This window comes from Oncorhynchus mykiss, chromosome 23 (genome assembly GCF_013265735.2).
Source record: "Oncorhynchus mykiss isolate Arlee chromosome 23, USDA_OmykA_1.1, whole genome shotgun sequence".
NCBI lineage: Eukaryota > Metazoa > Chordata > Actinopteri > Salmoniformes > Salmonidae > Oncorhynchus > Oncorhynchus mykiss.
The window spans coordinates 31816515-31831202 of record NC_048587.1 but is presented as its reverse complement, the minus strand read 5'-3'; the positions used below and the strand labels follow the sequence as shown (position 1 = coordinate 31831202).

At 41.4% G+C, this 14688-nt stretch overlaps 1 protein-coding gene across 2 annotated transcripts in view; it reads left to right on the top strand.

Annotated features, from left to right (window-relative positions):
- The first annotated feature begins 13546 nt into the window (after nucleotides 1-13546).
- LOC110502589 (heterogeneous nuclear ribonucleoprotein L-like) overlaps nucleotides 13547-14688 on the top strand; it is a 54833-nt gene continuing 53691 nt past the window's right edge. For both annotated transcript variants that reach the window (XM_021580742.2, XM_021580741.2), the window contains exon 1: nucleotides 13547-13941. In XM_021580742.2, the coding sequence (XP_021436417.1) occupies nucleotides 13738-13941 (204 nt within the window). In that variant the 5' untranslated portion in view covers nucleotides 13547-13737. The remainder of the gene's footprint in view (nucleotides 13942-14688) is intronic.

Sequence of the window (14688 nt, the reverse complement as noted above, 5' to 3'; positions counted from 1 at the left end):
CATTTACAAAAAATGACAATTAAATACATTTTAATCCTAACTTGTAACACAGCAAAATGTGAAACAAGTCAAGGGTGTGAATATTTTCTGAAGGCACATTCTAGTAAATGAACAATCAGGTTTGTGGGAGCGTTATGTTTCCCTTTCCTTCCCCTTTTCAACATTTCTCTGACTTCTCCATTTAGTCCAGAGACCAGAAAAATGCCCATAAAAAGGGAGAAATGACTGTTTTTGGGCAATAGAACTAAAATACACTTCTAAGCATTGGTATAACCAGTGTGTAGGGGTCCATATACTCAATGGATATACTCAATGGATGGAATTGCAGTTCCACAAACTTCTTAACTGAATGATTCTGAATGAATCCATATCAAACTACTGTTGGGAGCCTTCAGAGAATTACACGTTTTGTTCCTCTGAATGGCAGTACTTGTCTAGTCCAGGGCTCTCCAACCCTATTCCTGGAGAGCTACCCTCCTGTAGGTTTTCGCTCCAACCCAAGTTGTAACTAACAGCATTCAGTTTATCAACCAGCTAATTATTAGAATAATGTGTGATGATAAGGGTTGGAGTGAACCTATAGGACGGTAGCTCTCGAGGAACGGTTGGTGAGCCCTAGTGTAGTCTCTCTTCCCACAGTCACTGTCTGGCAAGAAGGACCGTTTATCCAATTTTAAAAAGCTCAATTTGATATACTGTAGATAGCAATGTTTGTATATATTTGTCTCATTTCTAGAACTACAATTTAACATTCACTTGCTACAATCTTTTAATTGGAGGTCTTCATTGTCAGAGCAGAAAACATGAATTATTCCTAGTTCAACTGGAAAACATGAAATATCACCACGGCAGGTCTGTCTGGTGGTTGTAGTTTGTTTTGAAAATTGTATTACAGTGATGGGCTGTGTAAGGAAAAGCCTCAGGAGAAGTTGAGAATTGTTGGGGAAATCAGGAGAGAACACCTGCCTATCTGGCCTAAGAATGGCTACTGGTGTTTGTTTTCTACCACAAGTAAAATAACCAGATGTGTATTGTGTATCTTAGGCAAAGGCTGAACCAAGGCACTCTAACCAATGAGCAAATACAAGTCAGTGAGTCTCCTCAGATATAGGGTGGAGTGTTTGTGCCATACCATCATGGACAAAATGGAAAGGGTGGCATCCTAAATGAGTTGCCTGTCAAACTAACTTCCTTCAGCACATCATTGAATACTAATGAAATCCCAGTAGTATTTTTTCCGTCTGCGCCTGTCACACTTTTGGATTCATCTCACGTGGCCTATTTCAATTTGTGGCTACTCTAGCTGTAAGCAGTGTGAGTTCATTCTCATCTCAACCAAGTTTTGTCAAATCTGCTAAGAGACTCAAGTCAAAGGCCATTGGCAGCAGTGTTGCTATAGTAACTCTCCTTGGTTCAATTTACAAAAACTTTCAATTCTGAAGTCAGTCCTAAGCCTTTTTAGTCTCTTGGAGAGATGGGGGTGTTGAATTTTAACAGGTTGCTAAATCTACTTTTGCTTCACTGTTCATCTTCCTAGCATGGAGGAAGACAAGGTGTGTGTGGTTGGGCTGGATTTAATTGGATTAGAATACCATTCTTGTTCTTGAACCTATATATATTTTATTGCATCGGGCTAATTGCAAGATTTGTAGTATATTATTCAGTCGGGTGGAAGGTTGCTCTGAATGGTTGAATCTAAAGAATGTGACCTGTAGAATTTGTGTTGGTCTTAACTTTATGAAAGTAAATATGATTATTCAGTGTTGTCATAAAACAGTGTCCAACATCAGAGATAAGAGTGCCATTACAGTCTAAACTGATTTCACTTAAGTAAGCTAAAGCAGGGGTGCCAAACTAATTTTTCCCCTGGGGCAGCATTCGGTCTTCTACAAGGTCCGGAGGGCCGCACTGATTTATCCTCACAGCCAAAATTTGCAAAAGATTGTCCTTAATCCATAATTTGTGGAATTGTCAATAATCCCTGACTGTCTATTTTTAATTTTGGTGATTATTAGCGAGCTGCAAAGGTCCATTATAATTTCTACACAGCTTTGACTGTTCAGAGGAGACTGTGTGATCAGGCCTTCATGGTTGAATTGTTGCAAAAAAACCACTAATAAAGGACACTAAGAAGAAGAAGAGACTTGCTTGGGCCAAGAAACAACGAGCAATGGACATTAGACCGGTGGAAATCTGTCCTTTGGTCTGATGAGTCTAAATGTGCGTGTCTTTGTGAGACGCAGAGTAGGTGAACGGATGATCTCTGCATGTGTGGTTCCCACCATGAAGCATGGAGGAGGAGGTAATCAAATCAAATCAAAGTTTATTTTTCACGTGCGCTGAATACAACATTACACCTTACAGTGAAATGCTTACTTACAGGCTCTAACCAATAGTGCAAAAAAGGTATTAGGTGAACAATAGGTAGGTAAAGAAATAAAACAACAGTAAAAAGACAGGCTATATACAGTAGCGAGGCTATACAAGTAGCGAGGCTACATACAGACACTGGTTAGTCAGGCAAATTGAGGTAGTATGTACATGTAGATATGGTTAAAGTGACTGCATATATGATGAACAGAGAGTAGCAGTAGCGTAAAAGAGGGGTTGGCGGGTGGTGGGTCACAATGCAGATAGCCCGGTTAGCCACTGTGCGGGAGAACTGATTGGTCGGCCCAATTGAGGTAGTATGTACATGAATCTATAGTTGATGCATATATGGTAATCAGAGGGTAACAGCAGGGGGAGGGGGGGCACAATGCAAATAGTCCGGGTAGCCATTTGATTACCTGTTCAGGAGTCTTATGGCTTGGGGGTAAACTGTTGAGAAGCCTTTTTGTCCTAGACTTGGCACTTCGGTACCGCTTGCCATGCGGTAGTAGAGAGAACAGTCTGTGGCTGGGGTCTTTGACCATTTTTAGGGCCTTCTTCTGACACCGCCTGGTGTAGAGGTCCTGGATGGCAGGGGGCTTAGCCCCAGTGATGCACTGGGCCCGTACGCACTACTCTCTGTAGTGCCTTGTGGTCAGAGGCAGTGATTGTGTGGGGGTGCTTTGTTGGTGACACTGTGATTTATTTAGAAATCAAGGCACACTTAACCAGCATGGCTACCACAGCATTCTGCAGCGATACTCCATCCCATCTGGTTTGCGCTTGATGGGACAATCATTTATTTTTCAACAGGACAATGACCCAACACACCTCCAGGCTGTGTAAGGGCTATTTAACCAAGAATGAGAGAGATGGATTGCTGCATCAGATGATCTGGCCTCCACAATCACCCGACCTCAACCCAATTGAGATAGTTTAGGATGAGTTGGACCGCAGAGTGAAGGAAAAGCAGCCAACAAGTGCTCAGCATATGTGGGAACTCCTTCAAGACTGTTGGAAAAGAATCCCAGGTGAAGCTGGTTGAGAGAATGCCAAGAGTGTGCAAAGCTGTCATCAAAGCAAAGGGTGGCTATTTGAAGAAACTAAAATCTAAAATATATTTGATTTGTTTAACACTTTTTTGGTTACTACATGATTGTGTTATTTCATAATTAAAATAAAGAAAAACCCTTGAATGAGTAGGTGTGTCCAAACTTTTGACTGGTACTGTATATTTAAATTACTATTCAGAAAGCAGATGAGTGGGCGATGGAAGTTTGAAAATGACAGCTGTTACTATAGGAACCACATCAACACACTGGTGGTGCTGTGTAGGGGATTAGAAAGAGAGTTTGTCACTGGATATGTTGTTTGAACACGTCAATAAAAAAATCCCCTGACTCACATAAAACTGGCTGATGACCCATGGTATGGAGTCATGATATATGAAATATGGAAGATAATCACATAACCTAGATAGTCTAGTAAAATTCCATATAACGAATTATGAGGGAATTATTGTCTCTTTGGTCAAATAAATAGACAAGTTTGCTATACATTTTCTTCACTATGTAGACATCCTAAATGTACTAAGTGTACTACTTTCATGGACTACGGTGGTCCAACGTTCTAAGCCGCCTGCCTGCGGCACATGTCTACACGGTCGGCATAGGTTTGAATCCGGCCTACTGCTCTTTGACACAACCTGTCTCTATCTTTCCCCACTGTCATCCTCTATCTGTTCAATAAAGTCCGAAAATACCTATTTACTAACTGCGCAATCCACTGTCTCATCAGCGCCGGCAGGGAAGGTATAAACTTGATCTCCACTATAAAAGCATCGAGACATTATCTCACATTTCTTTTAGACTAACATTTCGTTTTCTACAGCAGGGATTTGTATTAACCTTGCTGTCTGTCTCTCCGACATTTGCAACATTGTTTCAATATTCCAATTCGATCTCGGTGGCCTTCAGTTACATATGCGTTTCTAGAAGAAGATTAAGACTTCTCCTGCACTAACAGTTAACTCATATAATGTTTGACTGTGCGGTCAGTATGAGTAACTGTTTGGGGACCATAAATGATGTCACACTTACTGAAACAGTAACTGCTCTCTTTTGACTTAATCCTCATTTGTCAGGGATATACTGTATATGTAAGTCGGTGCTGTTAACAAGATAAACATTTAGAAATGCAGCGGCCATAATGCAATCAGTGATGATTCTTTGGGCCTTTCACAGATGGGATAGAAGATCTGAAGTCCTGACACAACTCTCCTGCCCCAAGTTATAGCGGCAGAGATGAGAATCTCCTAAAAGTGTCAGAAGAAGCTGTTTTTCCCCCAGCTGGGGAGAGATAACGATCACAGCACCATCCACCTCCTCTGGTAGACCACAGGCCTTCTACCAAACCAATCTCCAACGGAGCCTCAGGCACCATACTGGGATCCATTTTCAAAACTTCCTAAAGTGTTACCACAGCACACGATTTAGAGTTCACATATTTGTAAGGCTCCTGCTATATGTTGCATACTTTAGTCTGTTATCTAGTTCTCTAAAGTTCCCACTAAGATGCTAGTCTTGAATGCATCCTAGAGCTGAGAAGGTCCTCCAGCTTAGTCGAACAGCTTTCCACTTCATAGGCTTATAGACAGTGGTGTATTATTGACTGAGAATCATAACTACAGTCAGGAGGAAGCCTTCCCTCCACAGGAGGCTGGTGAGGGGAAGACAGCTCTAAATAATAGCTGGAATGAAGTGAAGAGTAACCATGTGTTTGAGACCATTCCAATCATTTCGTTCCAGCCATTACTATGATCCCTTCCTCCCTAATTAAGTTCCCAACAGGCACCTGTGCTTCCCTCAGTACTAAACTAGTAAATGTGGCAGGTCTCTGTCTATCTAACCAATGTTTTAAATTGGGCATTGGGCCTCCTGATTCTAAACATGTCCAAGGTGTTTTGCTCTGCTGAAACACACATTACCAATGTCCTCCTCTGCTAAATCAATAGCTCTAAACAGAAAGATTTAGACTCTCTATGCTTCAAGCTTGGGTGTGTCCAGTTCACATGTACAGTAACATTATGAAACCCAATATTTCCTCACCTTTTCATTTGTATTAACCTTGCTGTCTGTCTCTCCGATATTTGCAACATTGTTTCAATATTCCAATTCAATCTATGACTGTCCCATAGTAATGAACGTGTAGGGTTCGGGAGTCGGGATGAGAGAGTGAGGCATGCAGCGTTTCTCAGCCAGTCAAAATCATGAATCAGCTGGCATCATTTTTATGGATATATACAAATAAATGTAAATTGAAAAAAGGTCAAACAAAACAAAGTGCAGCTAGTTTGCAGTCTTCCCAGCTTCAGTTTGAAGTTGTTTTGTTAGCTGTGTTGTTGGCTAGCTCCTCTGAACAACAGTGTCCTAACGAGAGAGCACTTTTTATGCCAGGCGAAATCGTGCCCCATTAGCTCATTGTTATGGATGTATCCAAATAAATGTCACTAGAAAACAGCTTAAACAAATGTAGCTACTGTTGTTATTCTGTCTGTACTGTTTGACGTGACTGTAAGTTAGCCGTAGTTGGCTAGCTAGCTAGCAATAATAAGAACGTTGCCAGCCAGTATGGCAATGCAACATTTAGAACGCATGACTGGGTCGCATCCATAGATACAGAACAAAACGACTGAATGACTGGGTCGCGCCTCTGGCAACCGAACCAATAGAACGAACGACCAGCCGGCTTGGGTAGCAACCCTAGATTTGTTTCAGGACTATATCTTGTGGAAGGATGAAATAGTATGATTAAATTCATTTTAAAATTAAAATTTTAAGGCAAATATGTCAATCATTATTTGAATATGTTTGTAACCCGTTGTATCCAAGTGATAATGCCCTCGAAGCCGGTGTTTGGAGGATATATTGGCACGGTTTTCCTGCCCGAGACAAACAAGTAGGACACGGTGGCCTTCAGTTACATATGCATTTCTAAAAGAAGATTAAGACTTCTCCTGCACTAACAGTTAACTCATATAATGTTTGACTGTGCGGTCAGTATGAGTAACTGTTTGGGGACCATAAATGATGTCACACTTACTGAAACAGTAACTGCTCTCTTTTGACTTAATCCTCATTTGTCAGGGATATACTGTATATGTAAGTCGGTGCTGTTAACAAGATAAACATTTAGAAATGCAGCGGCCATAATGCAATCAGTGATGATTCTTTGGGCCTTTCACAGATGGGATAGAAGATCTGAAGTCCTGACACAACTCTCCTGCCCCAAGTTATAGCGGCAGAGATGAGAATCTCCTAAAAGTGTCAGAAGAAGCTGTTTTTCCCCCAGCTGGGGAGAGATAACGATCACAGCACCATCCACCTCCTCTGGTAGACCACAGGCCTTCTACCAAACCAATCTCCAACGGAGCCTCAGGCACCATACTGGGATCCATTTTCAAAACTTCCTAAAGTGTTACCACAGCACACGATTTAGAGTTCACATATTTGTAAGGCTCCTGCTATATGTTGCATACTTTAGTCTGTTATCTAGTTCTCTAAAGTTCCCACTAAGATGCTAGACTTGAATGTATCCTAGAGCTGAGAAGGTCCTCCAGCTTAGTCGAACAACTTTCCACTCCATAGGCTTATAGAGAGTGGTATATTATTGACTGAGAATCATAACTACAGTCAGGAGGAAGCCTTCCCTCCACAGGAGGCTGGTGAGGGGAAGACAGCTCTAAATAATAGCTGGAATGAAGTGAAGAGTAACCATGTGTTTGAGACCATTCCAATCATTTCATTCCAGCCATTACTATGATCCCTTCCTCCCTAATTAAGTTCCCAACAGGCACCTGTGCTTCCCTCAGTACTATACTAGTAAATGTGGCAGGTCTCTGTCTATCTAACCAATGTTTTAAATTGGGCATTGGGCCTCCTGATTCTAAACATGTCCAAGGTGTTTTGCTCTGCTGAAACACACATTACCAATGTCCTCCTCTGCTAAATCAATAGCTCTAAACAGAAAGATTTAGACTCTCTATGCTTCAAGCTTGGGTGTGTCCAGTTCACATGTACAGTAACATTATGAAACCCAATATTTCCTCACCTTTTCATTTGTATTAACCTTGCTGTCTGTCTCTCCGACATTTGCAACATTGTTTCAATATTCCAATTCAATCTATGACTGTCCCATAGTAATGAACGTGTAGGGTTCGGGAGTCGGGATGAGAGAGTGAGGCAGGCAGCGTTTCTCAGGCAGTAAAAATCATGAATCAGCTGGCATCATTTGTATGGATATATACAAATAAATGTAAATTGAAAAAAGGTCAAACAAAACGAAGTGCAGCTAGTTTGCAGTCTTCCCAGCTTCAGTTTGAAGTTGTTTTGTTAGCTGTGTTGTTGGCTAGCTCCTCTGAACAACAGTGTCCTAACGAGAGAGCACTTTTTATGCCAGGCGAAATCGTGCCCCATTAGCTCATTGTTATTGATGTATCCAAATAAATATCACTAGAAAACAGCTTAAACAAATGTAGCTACTGTTGTTATTCTGTCTGTACTGTTTTACGTGACTGTAAGTTAGCCGTAGTTGGCTAGCTAGCTAGCAATAATAAGAACGTTGCCAGCCAGTATGGCAATGCAACATTTAGAGCGAACGACTGGGTCGCATCCATAGATACAAAACAAAACGACTGAACGACTGGGTCGCATCCATAGATACAGAACAAAAAGACTGAACGACTGGGTCGCGCCTCTGGCAACCGAACCAATAGAACGAACGACCAGCCGGCTTGGGTAGCAACCCTAGATTTGTTTCGGGACTATATCTTGTGGAAGGATGAAATAGTATGATTAAATTAATTTTAAAATAAAAATGTTAAGGCAAATATGTCAATCATTATTTGAATATGTTGGTAACCCGTTGTATCCAAGTGATAATGCCCTCGAAGCCGGTGTTTGGAGGATATATTGGCACGGTTTTCCTGCCCGAGACAAACAAGTAGGACACGGTGGCCTTCAGTTACATATGCATTTTTAAAAGAAAATTAAGACTTCTCCTGCACTAACAGTTAACTCATATAATGTTTGACTGTGCGGTCAGTATGAGTAACTGTTTGGGGACCATAAATGATGTCACATTTACTGAAACAGTAACTGCTCTCTTTTGACTTAATCCTCATTTGTCAGGGATATACTGTATATGTAAGTCGGTGCTGTTAACAAGATAAACATTTAGAAATGCAGCGGCCATAATGCAATCAGTGATGATTCTTTGGGCCTTTCACAGATGGGATAGAAGATCTGAAGTCCTGACACAACTCTCCTGCCCCAAGTTATAGCGGCAGAGATGAGAATCTCCTAAAAGTGTCAGAAGAAGCTGTTTTTCCCCCAGCTGGGGAGAGATAACGATCACAGCACCATCCACCTCCTCTGGTAGACCACAGGCCTTCTACCAAACCAATCTCCAACGAAGCCTCAGGCACTATACTGGGACCCATTTTCAAAACTTCCTAAAGTGTTACCACAGCACACGATTTAGAGTTCACATATTTGTAAGGCTCCTGCTATATGTTGCATACTTTAGTCTGTTATCTAGTTCTCTAAAGTTCCCACTAAGATGCTAGACTTGAATGTATCCTAGAGCTGAGAAGGTCCTCCAGCTTAGTCGAACAACTTTCCACTCCATAGGCTTATAGAGAGTGGTATATTATTGACTGAGAATCATAACTACAGTCAGGAGGAAGCCTTCCCTCCACAGGAGGCTGGTGAGGGGAAGACAGCTCTAAATAATAGCTGGAATTAAGTGAAGAGTGTGTTTGAGACCATTCCAATCATTTCGTTCCAGCCATTACTATGATCCCTTCCTCCCTAATTAAGTTCCCACCAGGCACCTGTGCTTCCCTCAGTACTATACTAGTAAATGTGGCAGGTCTCTGTTTGTCTATCTAACCAAGGTTTGAAATTGGGCATTGGGCCTCCTGATTCTGAACATGTCCAAGGTGTTTTGCTCTGCTGAAACACACATTACCAATGTCCTCCTCTGCAAAATCAATAGCTCTAAAGAGAAGGATTCAGACTCTCTATGCTTCAAGCTTGGGTGTGTCCAGTTCACATGTACAGTAACATTATGAAACCCAATATCTCCTCACCTTTTTATTTTTATATGCTGTCCTTGTATACTTTCGATTCTTTGCCCACCTCAGTAATACCGGTAGGCTAAACACACTAGTTTAAATTGCCAATCTATGCCTTATGTTTATTCAATGTCCACCCTATCTTCTTCACAGAGAGAGCCTAGCTGTCCCAGGATGACCGGGAAGCGGTGCTTGTTAAGCTTCAGAGGCTTCAGTGTGATAAACTGGGTCATGTTGAAACCCCTGAGACACTCCCCAGTAGACCCTGTTAAAGCGAGAGATATCACCTCATCAAATGCATCCTATGGCCCTGTACACAGAGGAGCCAACCAACTGTCTTGTTTCCTTTATCTCTTCAAACAAAACCGCTTTAATCAAATCAAAGTTTATTGATCACGTACATAAATTTGAAGGTGTTATTGCAGGTGCAGTGAAATGCTTATGTTACTACTGTAGCTTCAAAAGTGCAGTAGAATGTCTCGCAAATACACAATAATCAAAAAAATTGAAACAAGAAATAACATTCCAATGGAATATATTAGAGCGATAATATAAATGTGGTGTGTATAGACCGAATGTCATTTGGAAAATAAAATGGTACGTACACTAGTGTATATAATAGGATGACCTATGTCGAGAATACAGAATATACATACAGTACACAGTGAGTAAACAGTGTATAAACAGAATATGAGGTGACCAGTGTTCAATTACTTTATATACATGAGGCATTAGTCTCAAGGTGCAGGGCTGAGTACCAGGCAGGTAGCTGGCTAGTGATGGCTGTTCAACAGTCTGATTGTAACGCTCGTCCTCTTCTTCTGACGAGGAGTCGCAAGCATTGGACCAAAGCGCAGCCTGGTACGTGTTCATGGCGATATTTATTCAACTCAGAACACTAAAACAAAAATAACAACGAGAATGATACGAAACGAAACAGTCCTGTCTGGTGACATACACAAAGACAGAAAATAAACACCCATGAAATACAGGTGGAAAAAGGCTACCTAAGTATGAATCTCAATCAGAGACAACTAACGACACCTGCCTCTGATTGAGAACCATACCAGGCCAAACGCAAACACAACATAGAAAACAGAACATAGACAACCCACCCAACTCACGCCTTGACCATACTAAAACAAAGACATAATAAAATAACTAAGGTCAGAACGTGACACTGATGGCCTAGTGATAGAGTTTCTCAGTCTTTCTGATGCCAGGACCACGTCTCTCAGTCTCGCAGTCTCTCAGTCCTGGCTCTGATGCCAACTCTCATCATGACCTGAGAATCAGGGTCAGTGTGGAGTTACACCTTAGCACAAAGGGAAGCAGGTGTTGCATTGAAATGTATTGTATAGCACTGTTCTGTTATATAGGCCTAAATTGTAGGGGCGGTAGCGTGGAGGCTAGAGGAACTACATATAAATGTTGTACGAAAGGTCTGTACAATTAATTTCCTCTCATTGATGTAGGAGCCGTTGAAAGGATATTCAAGATCTTCAAGATCAAAGCTTTAATCCTTGTGTCATTGTTCCTCAACGGCACAATGCGCTCCACAAATTTGAGGTTTTGATTTTTACACACATAGGTCAATTGTCAGAAAAACCCAAGCAATATTACAGTGTGATATTTAAAGCTCTTATGCCTGTTTACACCCACTCTCTCTTTCCCGCATGTTCTTTTTCGTTTATGGTCCACCTGTTTCTCTTCCCTCTTGAGATACTTGTCAGGTATCGAGCTGCATGCGTCAGAGTACTGTGTGACCTTAGGACCTTGAAGTCTTGCCTGGCTACCCAAACTCTTTGTTCTGGCCAAACGCTAAGCCATGGCCACAGTCGTTAGTTTTTTCTCCTCAATGAGTCTCGGTCTGAGTACCTACTCAATGATTTTTAGAACGCAAACACATTCTAACCATTCTGATTGGCCCCAGAAACCAATGGTTTGGGCCAGAGCCAGAAGACAAATGGTTAAAGTGGCATTGTGAAAATTCGTCATTGTCTTTGATACTCTGATTGGTTAGAGATGATCCAATCGCTGATGACTGTGTTGTACAACACCCCTAATTCTGACGTCACCACAAACGACTTCAATGATGGCAGTTTCAGACTGAAGAATGTAGAGAACATAGAGCAGCGGAAGAATTTAGTTTGAGTTGTGAACTTTGTTTTATCACAATGTGCTACAATACACACACACAGAAACAGATACCACAGATACAGATACCACAGATACACATGGTGAAGACATCTATTTCTTCACTTCCTCTTCAGTGTGTGTGCTAGATGTTTTTTCATCCAGTTGCAGTTCCTCAGTTGGATGACTTAAACATTAGGGCCGAAATCCTAATATTAACTTGAACTTTTGCATAGATTATCTGCCTTCATCTCAACCTGAGACGTGCATATCTGAAGATATTTCAAGATCCTTGAATAACGATACTGTTAATAACGTTAGAATAACGTTATCAAACCTACATGCTCAGATGCTTTTTCTTGATGTGTCTTACTTCTTCCCACGTAGATCTCAACAAGTGTGACTAGCATGTCTCACACACGTTTTGATATCTCAGCTCTAAACAATGGCAGTCAAGTGTGAAAGGCTTACACCGGTGGGGGGGTTGACTGAGTATAGCTTTAATCCATGCTCGTGTATCACTCACTCCACCCACCTGTTACTATATATGGGTATTGTCCTTACACAATCTCAGCCTCCAACAAGACATTCCTGCCCAATGCCCATTGAATGGCTTATCAGATCTATGAAATCCGTTTTTTTTTCTTCTGTCTTAACATAACAGAGTGTGTGGGTAAAGAAGGGTGTGGAACGTGTGTGTGTGTGGGTGTGTAACAAGTCTGATTCCTTCCTGAATATACCTGCAACAGCTAACCAACAGTTTGGGGACACTACCCTCAGACCCCCTATCCAGTACCCCAGTGGGAGTCAAAGGGTTTCAAACAACATGACAATCTGAGTATGTTCAGGGTGTTCATCATGATCAGTTTGACTAATGCAACACACTCTAACGGATATTCCCTCTGGTAGCCTACACAGCATCTAATATCAAGGACGATGGTGTGAATGAGGTGTGGTTTATAACAGTGAGTGTCAGACGGCAGTGAGTGAGACAAGAAGTGAAGGAAACCCACGGAGACCCTAGGATAAACAGCACAAATGTACAAACCCCAGAGACAGTGAGAGGAGGCTCCATTATCATTTCTTACTCCAACCTTTTTTTTAAAAACAGTGTGAGAGAGGCATGTCACAGCAGTGCTCTGAGCTTGAGGGTCAAATGCATGCTGCCAAACGAGTTTGACTCATAATAGAGGCTGTAGCCTATTGAATCATTGAATCAAATAAGGTAAAAATCGTTATCATTATGGGTGCATTGAGAGTTTCAGAAAGATTTCACATCAGCAATCTGTTTGTGGTGGTCATTGAACCTCAGCTGTTCGTGATTTGAGGACATCTATTGACACCTAGCTGAATAGCCTATTGTTTATTTACAACAATATTTTAACAGTTGGTTTAATAGTGCAGTGCATGAGTAGCAGTAATGACTGAGAAGCTGTAGTGACCATACCGCCTATTTGCATGGAAATGTTGGAGTGCAAATACCCATTTTGATTACGAATATTTGCGTAAATGAAAATCGTGCAAGCGGTCACACGTTTGCCACTCAACCCTTTATTTTACTTAAGTTTGAATACACTTCAGCTATTCAGAAAAGTGTAAATGGAAAACTAGAACTGATATATATATATCTATATTTCAGTGGTTATTGTTGGCTAAACACTGATACCTTGCGGTAAGAATGTTACACTTTACGAATTTAAACATTTTTTTCTGTTGCAGCAGAAGCACTGATATGACAGCTCGAGTAGTGGCAATAATCTCTGCGTACTTTGCTGCAGAATGTGGAGACTGGAGAGCGCTTGCTTTCTCTGTTGAACGACTAAGACTGGCCAATAGGTATCTGTATTCCTAATTAGCAAGCACAGACTGTCCAATGAGGGACGTTCTGGGTGGGTTCTCCACACACACCTTCTCGGGGCCACTCTGGTACAGAATCGCGAAGGAGGGCGCGTTACAGAATGACATACAGGTTTTCTTGATGCACACAACGCCAGAGACAATTAGAAAAAAAGAACGAGAGGGACTTTTCGACGAACGACTAGTCCGTCTTCACGCCTTGTGTCCAAGAAGGATTCAATCTCTCCATTTGAAGAGGCATGTCGCTTATTGAAGAATACGAGGAAGGGGAGTATGGGAGGGCGCCGAAGCGACTGAAGACCACTGAGGTGGAGGAGGGCGAGGAGCTGGAGGAGGGAGAGGATTCGGACTCGGAGTCTGCAGGGCTGCTCGGAGATGTGGAGAATGTAGGAGCCGATAAAAGGCCCCGGTGGACCGCAACGAAATACGGACCTGAAAGACGGGTAAGGGAAGCGACTTTATTATAATATAACATCTGAATCTGATCTTTTACAATGTTTCGCAATATTACTGGAAATAACTGGCAATGATCACAATGTTGCTATTGGAATAGTAGCCTAGCCTATATATAGTTTATTAATTCATTGGGTTCCTCTGCGATTGATAATCTGTCAGTCCTTTGCAGTCAATATATCAGTTGACAGTCTGAAGCACTACATGTAAGATTGAAGGGTACTGTCCAGCTAAAAATCATACAATGCGTTGGCAGACTACAGTTATTTTCTACTCTGACAAGGTGTAAATCTTGTTAAGAAAAGATGCACACTTGTTGAAGTAAAACGGGATTGCAATATGATCCACATGACATGGATTATAACTGATTTATTGGACAATTTCTGCATAACATCAAACTGCATAAAAAAAGAAAAGTGTTTTGCAGAGTTTCAACCAGCCTGGTCTCATAGACTAGAGGTAACATAGTACATGTAAATCTGGGACAGTGAAATGACATTTGGTATGGTTACATAAAACAGATTCGGTCAGGGTGGATGGGTGGGCATATAACACAAACATCTAGCAATCTAGCAAAGGCTAATTAGCAACTTTTCAACTACTTACTTATTTATAATAATGTAATAGGAATTGTAATTCGTAACATATCAAAAGAAATGGGCGATGGACAGCCACAAATGAAAACAGTTGAAGTCGGAAGTTTACATACACCTTAGCCAAATACATTTAAACTCAGT